At 35.1% G+C, this 20,447-nt stretch overlaps 1 protein-coding gene across 3 annotated transcripts in view; it reads left to right on the plus strand.

The window, feature by feature from the left end:
- DGKB (diacylglycerol kinase beta) overlaps window positions 1–20,447 on the plus strand; it is a 684,789-nt gene that overhangs the window by 487,428 nt on the left and 176,914 nt on the right. For all 3 annotated transcript variants that reach the window (XM_046021573.1, XM_046021575.1, XM_046021574.1), the window contains one exon: window positions 19,504–19,594. In XM_046021573.1, coding sequence (XP_045877529.1) covers window positions 19,504–19,594 — 91 coding nt within the window. The remainder of the gene's footprint in view (window positions 1–19,503; window positions 19,595–20,447) is intronic.

The following is a 20,447-nucleotide window of genomic DNA, read 5'->3' on the forward strand; positions in this document are numbered from 1 at the left end:
TAGTGTTCATAAAGTGGCTTTTCATAACCTAGCTTTACATAGGTTAGTATTTAAATAAGCAACACACGTGCTGCTGAAGGGGCAGGGGAGGGGGGCAGTCATGATTTTATAAGGCTTTTATAATTCTATTCCCTAAAGTTTAGAGCACTGTAACAATGGTTTCATTAATTTGTGAATCATTCACTGTCATCTCTGCTATAAAGTACTGGACTTTTAATGGGTTTAGGGACAGAGGAAAATTATTCCTATGATTTAATTTAAAATGAAAAATTGCATAGTTAGTAACTTCGTTAATTTTTGGTAGGGGTAGACGGTAAAATCTTCATCTGATATAAGGTTATTTTTGTGATAAGAGTAAGCATCTGTTTTCACTGTCTCTGTGACAAGAAGGATCGAAAATATATTTAAAATATTGCGTGATGAATTAGGTCAGTTATGAAATTGAAGAGAGTTTTGAGAAATGTAAAAGGTTACTGTGGTGGATTATCATAGCAGGGGACTTTGATGCCTTATGAAGAATCTTCTCAGGCTACTTCTGATTTCGGCCACAGCTGTCTTGGAGGGTCTGTGCCAGCTTGGGCACCCCTCATGCTGGCAGCTTCCTGTGTCAGCTGCTGTGTGGCAGCTTCCTGTGTGCAGGCTGGGTGTCCCCCGGCTTCCTGCTTCTGGGCTTTGCTTTCTGAGCAGACACTAGAGAGGCATGAGGGGACCACTTCTACACTCCTGTATCCTGGATGGTCTGTGTAACATTTCACTGCTGGTTTCCATATTTGTAGAAAGCTAAAATTATATCATGCTTGAAACAAGTTTGAGCCAACATTTCAACCCGGTCTCTATGCTATTGGGTGTGACTCAAATCTGGTCACAAAGAAGTGAGGTACGGGATGCTTTATAATAAGATTGAGGTTTGGTCATCCAGGGATAAAGAGAAGTAAGAATTTTCTAAATTAAGAGTGAGAAAGAAACTTCTAGGGAGAGAGAGAGTATCATGTGAAGTTTCTAAGGCAATAGGTAGATGATTTGCCCTCTCCTCAGAGGACATTTGGCAGTGTCTGGAAACATTTTTGATTGTCACCAGGCAGAAGTGCAACTGGCATATAGTAGGGAGAGGACCGATATGCTGCTAAGCATCCTGCAAGGCACAGCATAGTCCTCCACAGCAAAGAATTAGCTGACTGTGAAATATCAGTAGTCCTGAGACTTGAGAAATCTTGCTCTAAGGCCAGAAAGTGCTTTTATATAAGAATCAGAGAAGATTCCTGTAACTAGCTCTTATTATCACAGTATTGCTAAAACATGCAGGCTTTATAGGACTTTATAGGCTAAATTTGATTGTATGCTAAATTCACATAAAGTCACTGAAGGATTTTAATAAGGATGTGGGGGGTAGGTGGGGTTGGCAAGACTTGATTTATATTTGGAAGAGATTATTATAATGTGAGTTTCAGTGGAGGCACATTCCAAAGGGAGTCACTAATACAGAACCAATTTTAAGAGACTTTAAGCACCATACAGAGGTATAAAAGAGCCAGTGGGTGGAGATTGGAAGAGTTTCCAAGAAGATTCTTTGGAGGGAGATAGCCTGTCAGGTGCATCTCAGCTCTCCCAGTGAAGTCAGTCTCTGCTCACCCCAACTAACCTAAGAGTGGGAGAGGAAGTTTAAGAAGTTCACTTAGAGATCTTTATATGTGTCCACTGCTTTGCAGCAAGCACATCATGTGTGAGTCCGGTCTGAGTGAGGTAGAGGGCAGGATGCTAACTAACATGTCTATTGGTAGTAGAGCAAAGACTGCCGTGTGTGGTCTCTGAGTTCACCAGACAAATATGTAGCCTGAAGGTTAGATGTGTGAGCTCTGCAGGGAGGAGAGGGATGACCACAAGCTGCTTTGAGATTGTTTGAGATCTTTCAGAAAGAACAAAGTCATCTCGGCAGAAGGAAATGGAAGTTAGATGGGCAGCCATCCAGAGGATGTGGAGGTCAAAATGAGCTGTGGCAAAGCATTGACCATGCCAACGATTGCAGCAGAAGTTTCTTCAGTGGTAGAGGTAAAGGGTGGAGGACTGTACAGGATTTCTGAGAAAATGAAAGCAAGGGCTCAAGGACAGTCAGTGTTAAAAATAGGACAAAACTAGAAAGTACTAGTTGTTTTTCCACTGTGACACAAATCAAGTAAGAACTCTCTGTTTACCTGTTATCCTACTTGGTGCTCTAAATTGGAAGAGTCTGAGAACATGGATAATACGATGGAGCAGGAAGAGAAGAAGCCCTAGGTGAGAAATGAGGGAACAGCCTTCCCCTCTTCCTTATTATCAGCTTTCTTCTTTCATCAGGCATGAGCTGGGACAGGAAAGACATTTCAATCTTAGGTTAGGAGTTTCGATGAAACTAACACTATAATTAATGAACTGAAACTTTATTTTAAGCAAAAATCTAATTCTGTAGGATAAATTTAAAGACAGATTTCAAAAATGGTTTAGTGTGTAATAACAACACCTCAACCAGTTTAACTCAATATGACAGTAACTTTCACAAATTGAAACAATGAATGAAACACTGCTCCTCTTTGAAGAATAGTTTGGGAGTGGAGCAACAATATTTGAAAAGGTATGTTTCAGCATGATAGGTAGTGTTATGCCACAATAATAAACAACCCCAAAATAAGGTGACTGAAAACCACAAAACATCTTTGTCATGTTCCCAGTTCTTTGCAGGGGCAGGGAAACATTGTTTACTGTGTTCAATCAAGAGTACAGTTTGAGGGGCGCCTGGGTGACTCAGTCAGTTGAGTGTCCGACTTGTGATTTTGGCTCACATCATGATTTCAGGGTCCTGAGATCCAGGTCGACCTCCCTGTGGGGTTCTGTGCTCAGAAGGGAGTCTGCTTGAGGTTCTCTCCCTCTGCGCCTCCCCTCTGCTCCCTCTTTCTCTCTTTCAAATAAGTAAGTCAATCTTTAAAAAAAAATTCCAAATTGATAGCAGAGGCACGTATTTGAACCTTGCTATTCAGTGTGGAAGAAGAGAATTGCAGAGGGGTTCACCTTGGCAATGAAATGTTCCACTCCTGAAATGACTCACATCATGTTTATTAACTAACATCTCGTTGGGCAGAAGTAGCAATGGTCAGGAGGCTCATTGGTCAGAAGTTAACATAGGGTTTCACATTATTTTTTGGTGTGTAATACAGTGATTCAACACTTTATACAACACCCTGTGCTCATCACAAGTGTGGTCTGTAACCCCTCGTCACCTGTTTCACCCATCCCTCCCTTTGGTAATCATCAGTTCTCTATAGCTAAGAGTCTGTTTCTTGGTTTGTCTGTCTGTCTGTCTCTCTCTTTCTCATTTTTTTCCCCCTTTGCTCATTTTTTTGTCAAATGCCACATATGAGTGAAATCATATGGTTTTTGTTTCCCTCTGACTTCACTTAGCAAATGGTAAGATTCCATTCTTTTTTATGGCTGAATAATATTCAGAGTTAGGACTATTCATCATTTGTGTATTTTCTAAGAAAGTATATGAGTACCTAAAACAATGTGAATATGTAAAGTGACAGATTAATACATATAAACATGATTTGTTTATATGATTATTTATATGATTTGCTAATTGCTCTGGGAACTTCTCTAAGAAATCATCATCATCTATAAATCCTCCTATTATACACATCTCTCATAATGGTAAAAATATCACAAAACAAGTAAAAGCCAGTCCCAAGGATGCAGATATTTATGACTGCACTGCTTTGAGATGTGTTTAACTCATTTCTGCTTGCTACCACAAGTTATGATGTATCTGCATTGCAGGCTATATTGTTAATTGTATGTTCCTTTATAATTTGTTTTTAAAGTATTTCTATTATTTTTAACACAAGAAAGGATATAATTATGAAATTATATTCCTTTCTAAAGAAAATCTTTGAGGAAAACTTGAAGTTTAAATTTAATATTTAGATTTTAAATCTATCTTTAATAATAATTCATTATTTTAATTAAAGTATGCCTAATAACAATAAGAGATACCATGAAATCCCTTTTCAGTTTATATTATTTGTGGAATTGAGAAAAGGCTAGGATTTGGCTTCAGGTAAAATTCTTTGTATTATGAAATAAAGGTTAGTCATTTTTTTGCCATGTATGAAGAAAAATGAGAGAGAAAAACAGTAGACATGGAAATAATACATTGCATTATATATATGAATGATCCTCTTCCTAACAGCAAATTAGATTTCAATAAGTTATATGCCAATATATTTGGGATACAGCAATGTAAACTTGCTAGAGGCAGGAGTACGTACTGAAGGTTAAAATGCACTAAAAAAATGTAATCAACTCTAATTTTATGAATTCTTGTTAGGATAGCAAAATAAATATATGACTATAGCTTTAGATATATTATGCTCAATCTATCATAACTATTAAATGGTAAACTGTTTGTCTCTCAATTTAAATGAGAAAAATTATTTTATTTCACATGGATTTCATGGAGATATATGAAAACACGAGTTGAAAATTGCTTTTGTTATCTAACGTGATACATGCTGATACCAAATAACTTTGAAAAAGAAATAAAAAACAATTTCCTCCAAGAGCTGTCATTTGTGAAGCATTCCACCTTGAGGATTTTTGTTAATCCTTGAGTTTGCAAATACATAGTCAGGAGTTTTAACCTGGATTTATATAGTTGTGGGCACTATCCGTAGCTTTCAAGGAGACTGTAAAGCATCTGAATTTTTAGGCATGATCCTTTACATATGAATTGTGTATATTTTAGGAAAGAAGTATCATGATTCTTATCAAATTCTCAAAGTATCATGACCCACTGAAAATTAAGAACTGCGGCTCTGTTTACCTCATGTAACTCATAAAGCTAATTAGAGACTAATTGTCTCAAGTGTCTAGATTTTGTGTGTGTGTATGTGTGTGTGTTTTACAGGTTTATTTTTACAAAAGTGGGAGAAGAGACTTTTTAATGCTTCACTAGGATTTCTGCATACATGGTAAACAAGTGAGAACGTTGAAGCCATATTAAGTTGGAGATGATGGGAAATTCAAGTTGATTCCAGTGTTAATAGAAGTCTCATACACCATCTTTACCTGTGATTCCAGATCCTTGCTTTTGTATTTGCAAATGGTTAAAAATGCAATCATTAATGATCATGGGTCTAGATATGGTCCATGTTTTGCACTAGCATAGAGAAAAAGATCAATATTTTGTCAACTTCTCAGACTTCATTCTCTTTCTGTGACACAGAATTTGAATTATATTGGTGGTTCTGGGCTGGCGCTTGCCACTCTACTTCCATCCTAATTCATACTTTGGGTATCACTCCAACAATGACTGAGTGAGGCATGAAGCTGAGGATTGCAATGACAGAGACCATAGTCTTAGAAAACAGTCATATTGACTGATGCTCAGAAGTTTTGAGTCCCATCTCATGTCTGGTATAACTTCCAACAAATTAAGATTTGGCTTCCTCACTCACTAGAAAAAAAAATTCTGCATTACTTTTCTGTCCTAAAAGTGGAAGCCCACAAGGGATCATTTTATTCCCATCATTTACTCTTCAAATAGTGAGTGCTTAGGAGTCTAAAGCGCCATGAGGGAGATTACAATGAAACTGGCAGGGAGAGCCCCTACCCTCAAGATGTTGACTGTCCAAGAAGAAACCCATACATGTTCACAATATTTTAAAGTGGTAAGTTTCAAAAGAAAGATATATATTTAATGTTTACAGCCAGTGTCATAAAGTGGTGTTAGGACTACCAAATATATTCATTTATGTGACACATTTGCAGATGGTGACCTTCTATATGATAATCTTGGTGCATTTCCTTAGAAAATTCTGTTTTTCTGAAGTCTGTTGCTCCACGACTTTTGGTTCTTGAGATTTATGCTCCCATGCAGTCTGGTCCTGGGCTTCATTAGCACCTGATTTACCATGAGTGCAGATGGTTATTGGAAATAAAAAGCCAGCCATTTCCTATGATTAAATCTCTCCTGGGCTGCATCTCTCTCGTAGCTATTTCCTTACTATTGCGTATGATTCATTTGCAAGCAGAACAGTGATTATTATATGATTGTTAAATCTAAAGTGGAAAGGAAAGTAGATTATTAGAAAAAGTCTAGTAGCTTATTAATATATATTATGTGCTACAATGAAATGATTTTACTGAAGTATTAGCAAGATGATAGATTTATGGATGATGAGAGAAAATTACTCTATTGTGACAATTGAATGTAAGAAAAAGAATTCAGAATTTTTCTTTTCTTTTTTTTTCTTTGTGTTTGCCTTTCTTTAAGGGGTTATTGCTTAAATCAATAATCCCTCAAAATGCGTCCTCATTGTCACTTGCCTGTTCTTTGGGCAATAATATTACCGTGAGAATAGAAGGCAAAAGAAGGGAACTACAGGGTTATTAATGGCAAAATCTATATATTTTTTTGAACTGAGAGGAAAGCAAAAGTTTGTTTCCAACAGAAATATTTCACTAGTTTTATCTGATTGGAAATAATCATTACTTTTTCACATGATACTTTTATGAAAACAGTAAGAGTTTAGAGATTTCATCATACTTTAAGAATTTTGTATATTCTCCATATTATACTGAATTAGTAAAATTGATGACCACATATTAAAGAGCCAACAAATAGGGACGCCTGGGTGGCTCAGTGGGTTAAGCCGCTGCCTTCGGCTCCGGTCATGATCCCAGGGTCCTGGGATCGAGTCCCGCATGGTCTCCTTGCTCGGCAGGGAGCCTGCTTCTCTCTCCACCTCTGCCTGCCTGTGTGCTCTCTCTCTCTCTCTCCTTCTCTCTGACAAATAAATAAAATAAAATAAAAAATTTAAAGAGCCAACAAATATAAGAGAAACTTGGTAACTTACTATTTCTATATTGATTTGCCCTACGTATTCCTTTTCTTCAAAGTAAAAGTCGGTTTGTTCAATTGAAAGACAAATACAGACCCCAGTCACTAGATCTTGTTTCTTTCTTACCCATTTCCATTATTATATTTATTTAGGTTACTTAGCTTCAACTCTGAGGGTTTGAACACAAGGATTGTGAAGAATGAAATTCAGCTATCCCTTTGGTGATATTTTTGTAACATGTTTTGCTGCCATTTCCTGAACATTCATATAGCCAATAAGTGCATCAAAGGAACATCCACAGACCACAGAAATGTAAATTTTGTGTATGCACTGCAACTAACAGTATTCATCATACAGCTAAATACCTGCCCCTGACATGCTAGGACAATCTTACAATGAGCTAACTTTCTGTCTCTTCTTGGCTCTTTGTCCTTCTTTCATTTAGTTTTACATATCTGCTTTCTACCACAGGACCTTTGTGCTTGTAATCACCTGTGTCAGAATGTGCTTCCCTCCCAGTAATTATAACCTCTCATAAAGTATCTTTACTTTTCATTCTGTCTCCTATTACCATAGCAGTTTCACAATATTTGTGTAATTGAGAAATTCCTGTCTTTCCCACCACACTGTAGGTCAAGGACTATAAGCAGAGCTATGTGTTTTACTGACTTTTGTATATGTCGTGCTTAGCATATTATAAGATATGTAATATCTTTTTGTGTCTTTTCTTCATTTCTACTTGGCAGCACACCAAACCTTGTGACTTAAAATAATACCAGTTTATAATTTCTTGTGTTTCTGTGGGTTGGTTGGGCAGCTCTTCAGCTGCAGGAAACCAGTGGATGAGCAGGGTTTAACTTGCATATTGGATCTTTCTCCTCACATCTTTTCCATCCTGGGATTCTTCACAACCTAGAGTCCTTGGTACAGGGCTCCACGAGGGGGAAAGTGGCATTTACAAGCCCCTTTAGGCCTAGGCTCTGGAACTTGCACGCTGTCACTTCTGCTCGGTTCTTTTGGTCACAGTAATTCCCTAAGGCCCAGGTTCAGGGGGTTGGAGAAAGAGATTTACCTCTAGAGGGAAAGGTGGCACATTCCCACTGCATAGAGGCATACCTACAGGACTGGGAAGAATTTGTGGCCATTAAATAATCTACCATTATGTTCAGTAATATTTTAATTATTAATACAATTGTAATTTAATTTTGAAGTCCAGGAATCAGCTGATTAAAATGTTTTTATTTTGTTATATTTGTTTTGAGCTTTTATTTTATATATACTCTGCTCTAAGAATGAGAAGAGATGGAGAGAGTGGTTTGTTAATTCTAAGGGATAATAGGCAATCTTATCTCATGGTTAGACAAATAATGACTATGAGCAATATGAGAATAGGAACTTTATTTTAATCACTCATGAATTTCCAGCAACTAAAACAGTGCTTGGCACATAAGAGATTTTCAACAAGTATTTGTTGAATGAATGAGTGAACACAACTAATAGACATCCCTTTTTGGTTTTTTCTTTCGTGTTCCTAAGGAAGTTGCTTTTTGTTTTCATCTGTCTCAAATGATTAGGTTCTAAATTTTTAGGGAAATAGCTGAATGGGGAGTAGAGTTCCCACTCACATATGTGATATCATGAATTCATAATAATGAACTCTGGCAAGATTTTGTGACACTAAAACATATTATGTAATTATGAATAATCTTATGATTATTTTATGAATATTTGACCATTCACTAAAAAGTGCCTGCAAGAAATTTTCTTTTCGTATTGATGGATACAAAGTGACAATGAGATATTCTCTCTAATCTGTGTAATCTGTTCAGAATAGGAAACATCTCTAAATGAGTCATTAACCTAAATGAATGACTATAAATATCCAATAATATTCAGAATGTAATTACTTCAACACTTAACATATATAGGTTCAGATGATAGTACTACTTTTGTGGACAAGGATATAATTTTGTCTGCCTCATTTGAAAAATGCAGATGACTTTTTATTTAAATTCTGGAAAACAATTCAACATTTCCCCAAATATTTTAATATAGCATAAAAAATGGTGATTTGTTGATTTGTTAATGGTAATATAAATTGAAAATAGCTTTATAAAATATTTCCAACTGGATTTCGTCTTCATGTATTATCTGTTTATATGCACATGATTTCAAAGAGGAGGAAAGAGTATATAGGCTAGGCATATTTTAAAATAAAACAATGGATAATACTAGAGAAAAAAGAGAGGAAATGTTTCTGTCACATCTGTCTTAGAATTATCCAATGTGTACTTGAATATACCAGCACAATGATTAATGTCCAAATTACAATGTCTACTTCTGTCAATTAGTTTATGTGCAAGTCAGCCTGAATATTTTATATAAATTATAGCATATTTACTATAAACAAAAAGAGATCATGATATTTCAGGGAGTCATCTGGGTCCCTTAAGATATCAGTCAGTGACAAAAAAATGCAATCTAAATAAGAATGGATTTACTGACTCAGGTGTTAGACTACATAATTCTTCAATTTGATTAAAAATACCAATATTTTCAGTATAACTCAAATATCTGATTCCTATCTATTACATTTTTATACACAATAATTAATGTGTTTGTAACACCACTCCTCTGTAACATTGGAAAAAGAATTATCCCATTTTTTAAGTTGTAGTGTGGGAGAAGTTTTAAGGTGAACAGCATTTTCAAAATGCAGAGTTATGCTTCTTGTCACAGAATTGGAAAACGACTGCTGATGTGTGAAGAAAAACAAAAGGTAAAACACTTAACTGATTTTCAAATGAGAGAAACAAGTTTTATTAGAAGTATTTTTTTTTAAGTTGTGAAACGGTGGTAGTCTTCACAGAATAAAGGTAAGAGAAATAATGTGTGAAGGAGCTAGAGAGGTGTAGTTTTTTTCTTTATTTTTACAAGTTTTACAAAATAAAGAACCTAAAATTTGGTGAAGAGAAACATTAAAATGCAGCAAGATATAATATGTTCTGATGAACATAATTACTAATTTAAAATTATAATACTGAGGATAGTAATAGAGAAGTATTAATTGGCCTTTTAGTGATGGAAAGTATATGTGTTTTCAAAAATATTTGTATGATACCTTTTTCTCATGTTGAACTCCTTATGTTGTATTATGAAACTCTTTTATCTAGTGATTTGAGATGTCATTCATATTTTAATATGCCAAGCAAATGTCATTAAACAGAACTATTTAATAATATGAACTCCTTGTAGTTCTTAAGTGTATAAAATTACCAATCAATTTATATTCCAGTTGTAGAGTTTTCCATGAGTCAGGACAGAAAACAGGAACTGTCTTTACCATAAATCTGCTGAAACTTTTTTGCATTTACTTAATTTCCCTGGAGCTAAGTAGGTACATTTTAAGTATCTGTTGAACTATATTAACACTATATTCCTATAACTAGTGCTTAAATAATTGATTGGTTTAGAATATTCAATAAAAGCAAATAGAACAGAGAAAAAGAGAGGGAGGGTGACAGAGACAGAAGTGAAAGAGAAGGAAGGAAGGCAGTTGGTAGATGGTAGAAGGAGATGGGATGAGCAAGCAATTCTTTCACTGTCTGGCTCAACATACTCAATTCATAATATCCAGATAGTTGTCCCTGCTGCCTCTGAAGGCTCTTTGGACTTTCTAGCAGTCCTCCCAGGGGTCAGTATTTTAAGCATGTGATATAGTCTCATCCTCTTTTTGGTAAATGCAAAAACATAATTGTATCATGGCACTCTGAAGTGATCAGGCTCTTACTCATTTGCTCAAGTTTAACAAGAAATAATATGCATATACATATATAAATCTTAAAATACAGGGGAGGAGGTAATAACTCCTTTCAAGGGGTTAGAATATAGTTCTGTCATTCAAAACATCATATTCGTAGACACCAAAACCCATGAAATCCAAATTAACTCCCAGATTGCTCGGTAATCATGAATTAGAACAAAGCAAAAGGGATGGGCTGAGGAACTGTATTAGGATCTTTGGAAAACCTGACCAATTTCCTTCCTTAAGGAAGTTGTGCTTTTCCCTTTTATTGTGTACATGCTTAAGGCATCCTGTAAACCTTGTTTTAATGCTTACAACAATTAATATGAAATAATTTATTTTCCTGACTAGAAATTAAGAGTTGTGCAAGCAGAGATTTATTTTATGTATAAATGTAATTCCAGTGCCTTTCATAGTACCATGCCTAGATTAGGTGCTCAAAATATCTAATAAATGAGTTCCTATCCCACCAGAGAGAAGAGCAGTCTAGCTTCCCTTGGTGTCCAGAGTTAGGCATGGAGACATGCTAATTATTAAATTTATACCTTTTTCCTATTTGTTTTTATTTATTTATTTAAAGATTTTATTAAGCCGCTGCCTTCGGCTCAGGTCATGATCTCAGGGTCCTGGGATCGAGCCCCGCATCAGTCTCTCTGCTCCGCAGGGAGCCTGCTTCCTCCTCTCTCTCTGCCTGCCTCTCTGCCTACTTGTGATCTCTCTCTCTGTCAAATAAATAAATAAAATCTTTAAAAAAAAATAAATAAACAGAGCTAGAGAGAGAGAGGGAGAGAGAGAGAGAGCACAAGCAGGGAGGAGGGACAGAGAGAGGAGAAGCAGGCTCCCCGCTGAGCAGGGAGCCTGATGTGGGACTCGATCCCAGGACTCTGGGATCATGACCTGAGCAAAGGCAGACACTTAACTGACTGAGCCACCCAGGTGTCCCTCCTCTTTTTGTTTTTAAACATACCAAAGACAGTGTTCATGCAGTAGACGCTTTCTAGTTATGAATAAAATAATCCACTTAAAGTATAGCCTTCTTTTATACTGAGGCATACAAAGCTTAATTATATTTTCACTATCAGTTTTGGCTAGGCTCTACATATTCCTGTTTATTTTAGTGAGAAGTACTATAACTTAAGTATTTCTGCAGTGATCTCGGAGATCCTGTTGTATTTCATCAATTCACATATCACCAGATAACTTCATTTCTAAGTTATTGAATGTATAGGATGGTTGAAGGTTAAGACTTGGGAACTTACTGGCTGCTTAATAGTTGTTCCAGGCTTCACTGACTGTAATGAAAGCATCAGATGCAAATGGAGACACTTCAAAAAGGGATGTTTCATGACTTTTTTTCCAGGATTATTTCAAATATCTATACATGGAAATAATTCTTAGAAAATTTGGGGGGGGGGACAGCAAGTCAGATGACAAAAGCAGATTCAGTTATAGTGGCCTGTCTAGGCAAAAGATAAGCACAAGGGGTGCCTGGGTGGCTCAGTGGTTTAGGCCGCTGCCTTCGGCTCAGGTCGTGATCTCGGGGTCCTGGGATCGAGCCCCGCATCGGGCTCTCTGCTCCGCGGGGAGCCTGCTTCCCTCTCACTCTCTCTGCCTGCCTCTCTGTCTGCTTGTGATCTCTCTCTGTCAAATAAATAAATAAAATCTTTAAAAAAAAAAAAAGATAAGCACAAGTAATTATGCTGAATAGAAATTCTCCACCTTAACTCCTTTATTTGTTACCACAGAAATTCACATCTAGAAAAACAGTATTGCGTGACAAACAGATCTCCGCATTTAGATTTTCCAAATATTTCACTCATAATAATTTATGTGACAATTCTCTTATAAACAAAAATGAGCTGTGCATCAGCTGCAAGTAACAGAATACACAAAATCAATCAAAGTTTATTTATAAATCTCACATGAGTAGAAATCCAGAGATGGACAGTTTCAGAGTTGGCTGATAATGCAGTTAACTCTCTCAGCGATCTGGGTTAACATCTCTGGGGTTCCCTTGCTTTTTCCTTCATACTGGCAAGATGGCTGCTGCATCTCCAATTACTATCTCCTTTCTTGACAACATGCAAAACAGGAAAGGAGGGGCAGAGCTTTCACTTTGTATGTGACTCTTTACCAGAGTGGAAAATCTTTCATGGAAGCCCACAGTGTACTCCCCTTGGGTCCCTTCAGTCAGCTCTAGATTACATTGTTATCTTTAGTTGGCTTATTTCAGGAGACGAGAATAAAACTTCTTTTAGAATAGAAATATGAACAAAGGAGTCATCTAATGATGACCTATCTGACCTCTAACATTTCCCTTTTGGCTTAGAAAAAAAAGTTTCAGGTGATGCTGCATTCATTATTATATTTAATGAGAGACAGTATGGGAAAAAAGCTAGGATTTCTTGAATTAGGTTATGCTCCTTCCCATGTGATGTTGGGAGAATGAGTTCTCAGCCTCCCTGGGTTCATCTGTGACAGTGCCATGCTCAGTAACAGTAGCAATTACTGCTATCACGGATTTCGTTTACTCTTTCTAACAATTTTCTTAGGGAAACTTTTAATATTATGAAAGATTTAATAGTAAAGATCTAGTTATTACTGAAAGATATTCTATTGTAAACATGCTTGGACATTGCTTAAACATTTTAGAATTTTAGTTTTATATTTCATATCATTATTATCACTGCTCTTTCTTTGGGAACTTACTGTGCATATATACTTACTTAGTATGAACTTTGCAATGTGGTATCACTAGTGCTTTTCTACTTTTCCATCCTAAGTCTCCCAATTATTTCTAATAAAAAATAGAGAAAATATTTAGGAAAGAAATAATCAATTTGCATTACTATAGAAAGTTCTTATGTACAAAACCACTTATATATAACCGTGTATTCTTTCTTTTATAAAGGGGATTGAAAAAACAATTGAAAAATCATGCTGAAATTTTTTGAACTTTCAGTGCGTCCTTTTGTATGAGAAGTTTCTTATATAAGAGTAATTCAGGTTAAAAATTGTATTTTTAGAATATCCATCTTTTTTTTTTTTTTTTTTAACAAACTAAGATGGAGTATGATATGATTCTTCCTGAAGTTTCTATAGCTTGTTTCATTATCTCCTGGGGACTTATCAAGCATATCTTATGAATGAGCATTAGATACAAGCATTTTTATATGTCATTAAAAAAAATTATATCTTTACCTGTTGTTTGGAGGGATGAAAAATGTTTGCTCTCTTTAGTATGAATATAAAATATCCCCACTGTAGTCATTACAGCTGTGTTTCTCCCTTATGAGGTAATATTATCAACATTATTCACTTGCTATGAAAGGAATATCAATTGTTATTTAAACAACAACATGGGTTTCAAGGTATCAGTCAAATGCGTAGTATCCGAGGATGTAGGATCTAGGGTCACTTCTGCCACTAGTATGTTCCTATGGATAGTAATTGCCATAAAATTATAGGTTCAAGTTTCTATAAGCAAATGTAATTCTTTACATACTTAAATGTTTGATCCTATGATTTTTTTTTAGAAATTGGAGTGAAAGTTGTCATTCATTCCAAAATCTCAAAGTTTGAACCACCTTCTTCAGGACTGTTTACTAGTGTAGGTATAGTTGCCAATCAAACAAATAAATAAATTGCTCATTTCATTAGGTTGGGTATGGCGTTCATTCTTAACAAATGCCTATTACTGTAGTCCGTACAGATGACAGCTGACCGATTTCAAGAAGTGATAAACTGCAGGTGTCCTCAGCCTTTACCCCTGCGTTAACCTACCATTGTGGCCCTGATAAGGCCCTGCTGCCCTGACACCCTGCTGTCTGCCACCCCTACTCACCCCTGCCCTATGAGTATTTCTCCCTCCTGCTGGGGGGATCCACCCACGCAATCCCCAGTGGAGCCCTACCATTCCGCTTGTGTTGTCTTTTTAAACATAATATCTCAGTGCTTAGGAATAAATACCCTTATAACCAATACTGTGTGTAATGCCTTCTGCTAATGAAACACAAATGAAAGTGAATTGATTCTGTGACAGAAATGTCCCACTTTCAACACTGACCCTATTGCTGTGAGCCAGAAATGCTGCATCTTTTATCATAGGCATTGTTAGACAAGTTTACAATTCCTGTGCTATTCCTAGCATGTTCCATAGAATCGGGAGATGTAATTTAACCATTCAAGTGAGTGAGTTGTTAGACACCTTGCTCTCCATGAGAACAATTTTTGAACCAGATTTGAAGTAACTGTTGAAATACTTTCAGAACAGGACAAAAGTGAAAGAAAGCTAATGAAAAAGATGAGATTTTTGAAACATCCTTAATGAGTAGGAGAGTGTATTGGTTTTAAATCCTTTTTAACTAAGCTACGTAAGACCTTGTGTGTTTACTTTCATCTGAAAAGCAGTGATCAAAAGGTTTTTATTTTCTAATCTGATGAGCATGTTATCCATATAATGTAGATGGAATAGCTTAATTCAAGGGTCTTGGTAAGGGGATTCAAGTGTCTAACAGGCGGCTTTTCAGTTTTATACATATTAAGTAGTAATATATTAGTAATTTTATATGTATTTATAATATAATAAAAATAAAAGCAAGATATCTGCGAGAGAAAAAGTTGACCTTTAATTTAAAAGTAATTTCACTGAATTAAAACTTTCTGTGTGTTTGACTTTTGAGCTTTCTACAGCAAGATAAATGAGGCAGTTTGACCTCTCTCTGTATTAGAAATGAGCTTAATATCTAATTAGGCTCTTTGTTACTTTTTTTGAGAAATGCACCATCAATTCATGTTCCATTTGTTTGTTTTATGTTTGCTGCATTTACAGTACTTCATGGACAAAAAACAAATCAAAAGACATGTATACCAGGAAGAAAAATTCCAAGGAAAGTAGAAACTAAATTACCTATTTGAAAGTTCAGAACTTGGAGAACTAAATGTTACCTAAATTTCGTAATAACGAGAATGATTCTTTGCTTGAATAAATCTCTGATCGTTTACATTTCCCTGAGGATATGTAAAAGAGGCAAAGTTGCTATTAGTAAGAAAATCTTGATAAATGTGAGCTAACTTTTTCCGAATTTTTACCCAAACATCTGGTAGCCAAGCACTTTAAATATTAAACTGAAACCTGTAGACTTACAATTAAATTCATTGAAATAGGGTTTAATGTATTAATGAATTAAAATTATAATAGTATGAATAACTTTTTGTAGGACACTTGTCATCATACCTGCAATCACAAAAGCTGTCTAAGAATACAATAAATTTGACTTTGGCGTGGCTATTTCATAGTGTGTTAAATGTCCAGTTACCTTACTCTTAAAAAGTCCAAAGCTATAGATAGGTTCTTTCTGACAAATTTGAGTTTGAATTATTTGGATCATTTTCTAATGTGAGCCATAAAAATAAATAGCGTACATGTTTAAATGTGCTTTTTTGCATTTCTACAACCTAAAGACCAGTTTGGTTGAAAAAATAAAATTTAACAGCTCTTAATTTGTCATGTGGAATCTGATTCTATGTGTTTTTTATTACCTCCATATATTTATCTAAGTGAAACATAAAATGGTTGTAATAATGGAGAATTTAAAGCAGCTTTTGCACATGAGCAGTAATGCTAACTAATATGGTGAATAAAGACTGAATGTAAATTCTCAGAATTTCTTTTTTTGTGATGTATTTACTAAAGCTGGTATATTTTTGTTATCTGATACAAGCTCCCCATCATCCTAATTAAGCTATGAAGAATTTTGATGGGTAGAGCATTAAAAAAATAGGGCGTAATCATTTATGTGCAAAAAGAAGTCTTGTGTGTATATGTATTTGCGTGTGCAAATGTGTGTGTGTATGTATTTAATTTTCAAACTGCAATACAGTATACATTAGCTCTCTGACAGAATGTGTCATAATATAAACCCAAAGACCTTCTTTTGCTGGAGTAATGCTCTGGTATTCCCACATGTACACTTAGAAATAACTTGGGGGCGCCTGGGTGGCTCAGTTGTTTGGGCGACTGCCTTCGGCTCAGGTCATGATCCCGGAATCCCTGGATCAAGTCCCGCATTGGGCTCCCAGCCATATGGGAGTCTGCTTCTCCCTTTAACCTTCTCCCCTTTCATGCTGTCTCTCTCTCTCTCAAATAAATAAATAAAATCTTAAAAAAAAAAAAAAAGAACTTGGGTATGGCAGAAATTAGTACAGTCTAATAATACGATTAGACTCCTATCAGTGCTACCTCATTTATTCTCCTGGATTGAGCCCCTCTCTTCTCCATTTCTCTTGCCACTTGGTTGAGACCTTCAATGATATTTCCTTTGTACTATTCCAGTAGCCACATTCCTGTTCACACTCCTAGGAGTGTTCAACGTTTTAGCTCTTTTACTCATTTCTGCTAAACTTATTGCTCATATTACAGAGCTGGCCATGTCACTTGACTGGTAATAAACTTCTGCCGCATCCTATTAATCTAGAATATCAAGTCCAAACCCTTTTACTTGACATACACGTTCTAAAACAGACCCTTGTTAGCTCATACCAACATTCTCTTAAGTCATTCTGCACTCCTGAAACTGCCTAGAACTTGTCTTCTTTCTTTGCCTCCTTTGACTTACCAATTCAAATGTTGCCGTCTCTTCTAAAACTCTTTGGACCCTCCCATGTAAAAGTAGTTGTCTCAGGGGCCTGAGTGGCTCAGTGGGTTGAAGCCTCTGCCTTCGGCCTGGGTCGTGGTCTCGGGGTCCTGGGATTGAGCCCCACATTGGGCTCTCTGCTCAGCAGAGAACCTGCTGCCTCCTCTCCCTCTGATTGCTTGTGATCTCTGTCTATTAAATAAATAAATAAAAATCTTCAAAAAAAAAAAGTTGACTCACTAAAATGTTTCCCTGTAACACTTGGCTCATATTTTTATAGAGCGTTAACTTTTTAATGAACTTATATGCCCATCATCATATAATATTCTGAGCTCCTTGGAAACATAGATAATTGTATCCATATTTATATTTTTAGAACTTATCACAGTAGGCATATGGAAGTCGATGACCTTGCTAAATATTTGTTGAATGAATGAATGGATGAGTAAATGAATGCAGGAAAGTCTGGATAAAACGCTAGCACAAAAATGTTATTAGAAAATTTGCTGAATATAGAAAGACAATTCCAAATAATCATAAAACATCTACTTATTATTATTCTATTGTTGTCTCAAAACTACTGTATATTACTAATATTTCCCTCTCAGTATATAAATGACATATTTTCATCAGAGTGATGAGTCAACAGGAAAGTGTTTTTAATTTTTGTAACTTCAGCCAGTGAATAAATTTGTGAAATTACATATATTCTCTGGAGCAAATATTTGCATTAATTTAATATAAATTTTCATATAGGCTCAGGCCCACAGATCTTGATGTTAAATGTTTGCCCCTGTTCTATCTAATTAATCTATTTTTAACTACTCAGATATACAAACTCAGGTCATAACTCAAGGAAAATATTCTCTAGAAAAGAATGAGATTTCAGGGTACTAATAACCTAGGAGTAAGACGACATTTTCAGATTACTGGCATCAGTATGGCAATTGATAAAAGAAAGGCTAGTGAAAATTTTGTAAGGAAATAAGATCGTGTATGAGGCTATTACTGAATATATCTAGGTAGACGAGATTTCTTTTATGACCTGTAGTTTCATATCACAGAACTCTATTCAACACAGTGTAAAACAAATACTATATTAGGTTCCATATTGTTTTCCATAGCTAATAACAGGGCTGAATTAAGAAGTAAGGTCCTTTCCAAATGTATTTTTAATTGTTGAGATGTTTTACATTGTAATGTGAAAAGCACATATCAATATTTCTAAGTCAAGAAGAGTACTTTGAGAGGTATATTTGAATATGACAAAAATTTCTGTTTTACCTGTATATGTGAAAGCATGTATCTCCTTTTACCTGTATTTTCTTTTAATTGAGGGCATAAAACCTTGTTAAAATATGTATAATTAAAAACTGCATTTTTTTCATGAGAATGAATTTTTAAGTCCAGCCATTGGTTAATATAAAAATCTAGTCAATCCTTGTAAAATTACATTAAATGATCATAAATTTATTTACATGGCACAAAGAAAGAGATAGTTTTTGGGTCATGGGAGAAAATAAAGTTTGATATTGAAATGTTTTAAACCACATTTTCTTTGTAACTCTTGTTATATTGATAAAATACTATTACTACTTCTTTAGTTTTTTTATCTTGTATCAAAGTTTCTCACTATTATTCATAGAAAGGAGGACAGTATCTTAAATAAATAATGAATAGTTATCCCAGATTTACCAAATTTGAGCTGTATGGATAACCATGATTTTTCTTCTTTTTAATATGCTATTCAATCGTACCAATTTCTAATGAGTGCATAACTACCTAGAAAAATTTAGCATAGTTATCTTGGTCTCATTTTTCTCATAAAAAGCCCCAATTGTTTTTTCTCTTTATGATTACAGAGTGGCTGGTCTAAATCAAGTTGTCTAAGAACAAGCTAAGAATTATAAGCATGAAAATCATATTTTAAAATCTGAGCAACCGATATATAGAAAAGTCAAAGGTATACTTGAATCTGTCAGATCAACACATTCCTGTAATTCCCTCAGGGGCAATCATAAAATTTGACACCAACATTTAAGCTTTGAAAATTATGTGACCATCTATTACATTATGAATGTTTTATGGCCTCAAACTGTTTTTATGACTTATAATACAAGACAGGACTACTCAATTTAAAAAAATCCCTTGTTATTGATAATTGCCTAAGCTGCTTCTTCCTTTCCTTTTTCAGAATGAAGAACAAATTTTGGTATTTTGAGTTTGGCACATCTGAAACTTTCTCAGCCACCTGCAAGAAGCTGCATGAATCTGTAGAAATAGAAGTAAGACAAATGAATTATATTTTATAATACAATGAAATGGCTTGAGCTTGGTTATCAATATGTTTTTGACATCCCATGTGAGGAGTTATGCTTTAACAGCCTACATAGCTTTAACTCAAAATTCTGAAATTTCATTTCTGTCACTTACTGGGGTTCTAGCACTCTCTGAATTATTAATACAAAGTTAAGTTTTGAGTATGAGTTATTTTACTACAGTGTTAAAAGATGAGAGGTGGAAAAATGGAGAAGTCTGGAAATCAGTGGAGAAGTTGCTAGGCATAGTGTGGATAGAAAAATGTAAAATAAAGTATTTGAGGAGAAAGAAAAAAAATTTGCAAGATAACATATTTAAAAAAAACCTTACTTTCAGGTGTCAATATCTTATGACCTTTAAAACCCAGTTTACAGAAATTGTGCTTACTTTCATGAATAAAAGTTTAAAAAAATACTTTTCCATTCGATTCCCATTCATTAACTAGATTTTTCTCAGTTCCCGGGGTTGCCATTTCCCCATTACCTATATAGGACGTGGAAAAGCCAAAAAAAAGAGAGCAAAGATAGCAAGAAAAGACACACTTTGGAAAGATTTGGAGCAAATAGGTCTACCAAAAAAATATACAGTACAACTAAATATTTTGGAGGTGGGTTATAATAGAAAATGACTTAGTTTTATTGAGAAACTTAGGGGGTAAAGAAAAAGGAAACATTATATTGTGATGAGTGGCAAAGACAAACCAAAGGATGAGAATTATGAAACCAGAACACCTAAATACTAGCTGATATGATTTATGAAATACTGGCTTCAACTCTTTTTATTTTAAAAATAAGTGCATAACTTGTCTACTGAGACCTT

The sequence above is a fragment of the Meles meles genome, chromosome 10, assembly GCF_922984935.1.
Source record: "Meles meles chromosome 10, mMelMel3.1 paternal haplotype, whole genome shotgun sequence".
Lineage (NCBI taxonomy): Eukaryota > Metazoa > Chordata > Mammalia > Carnivora > Mustelidae > Meles > Meles meles.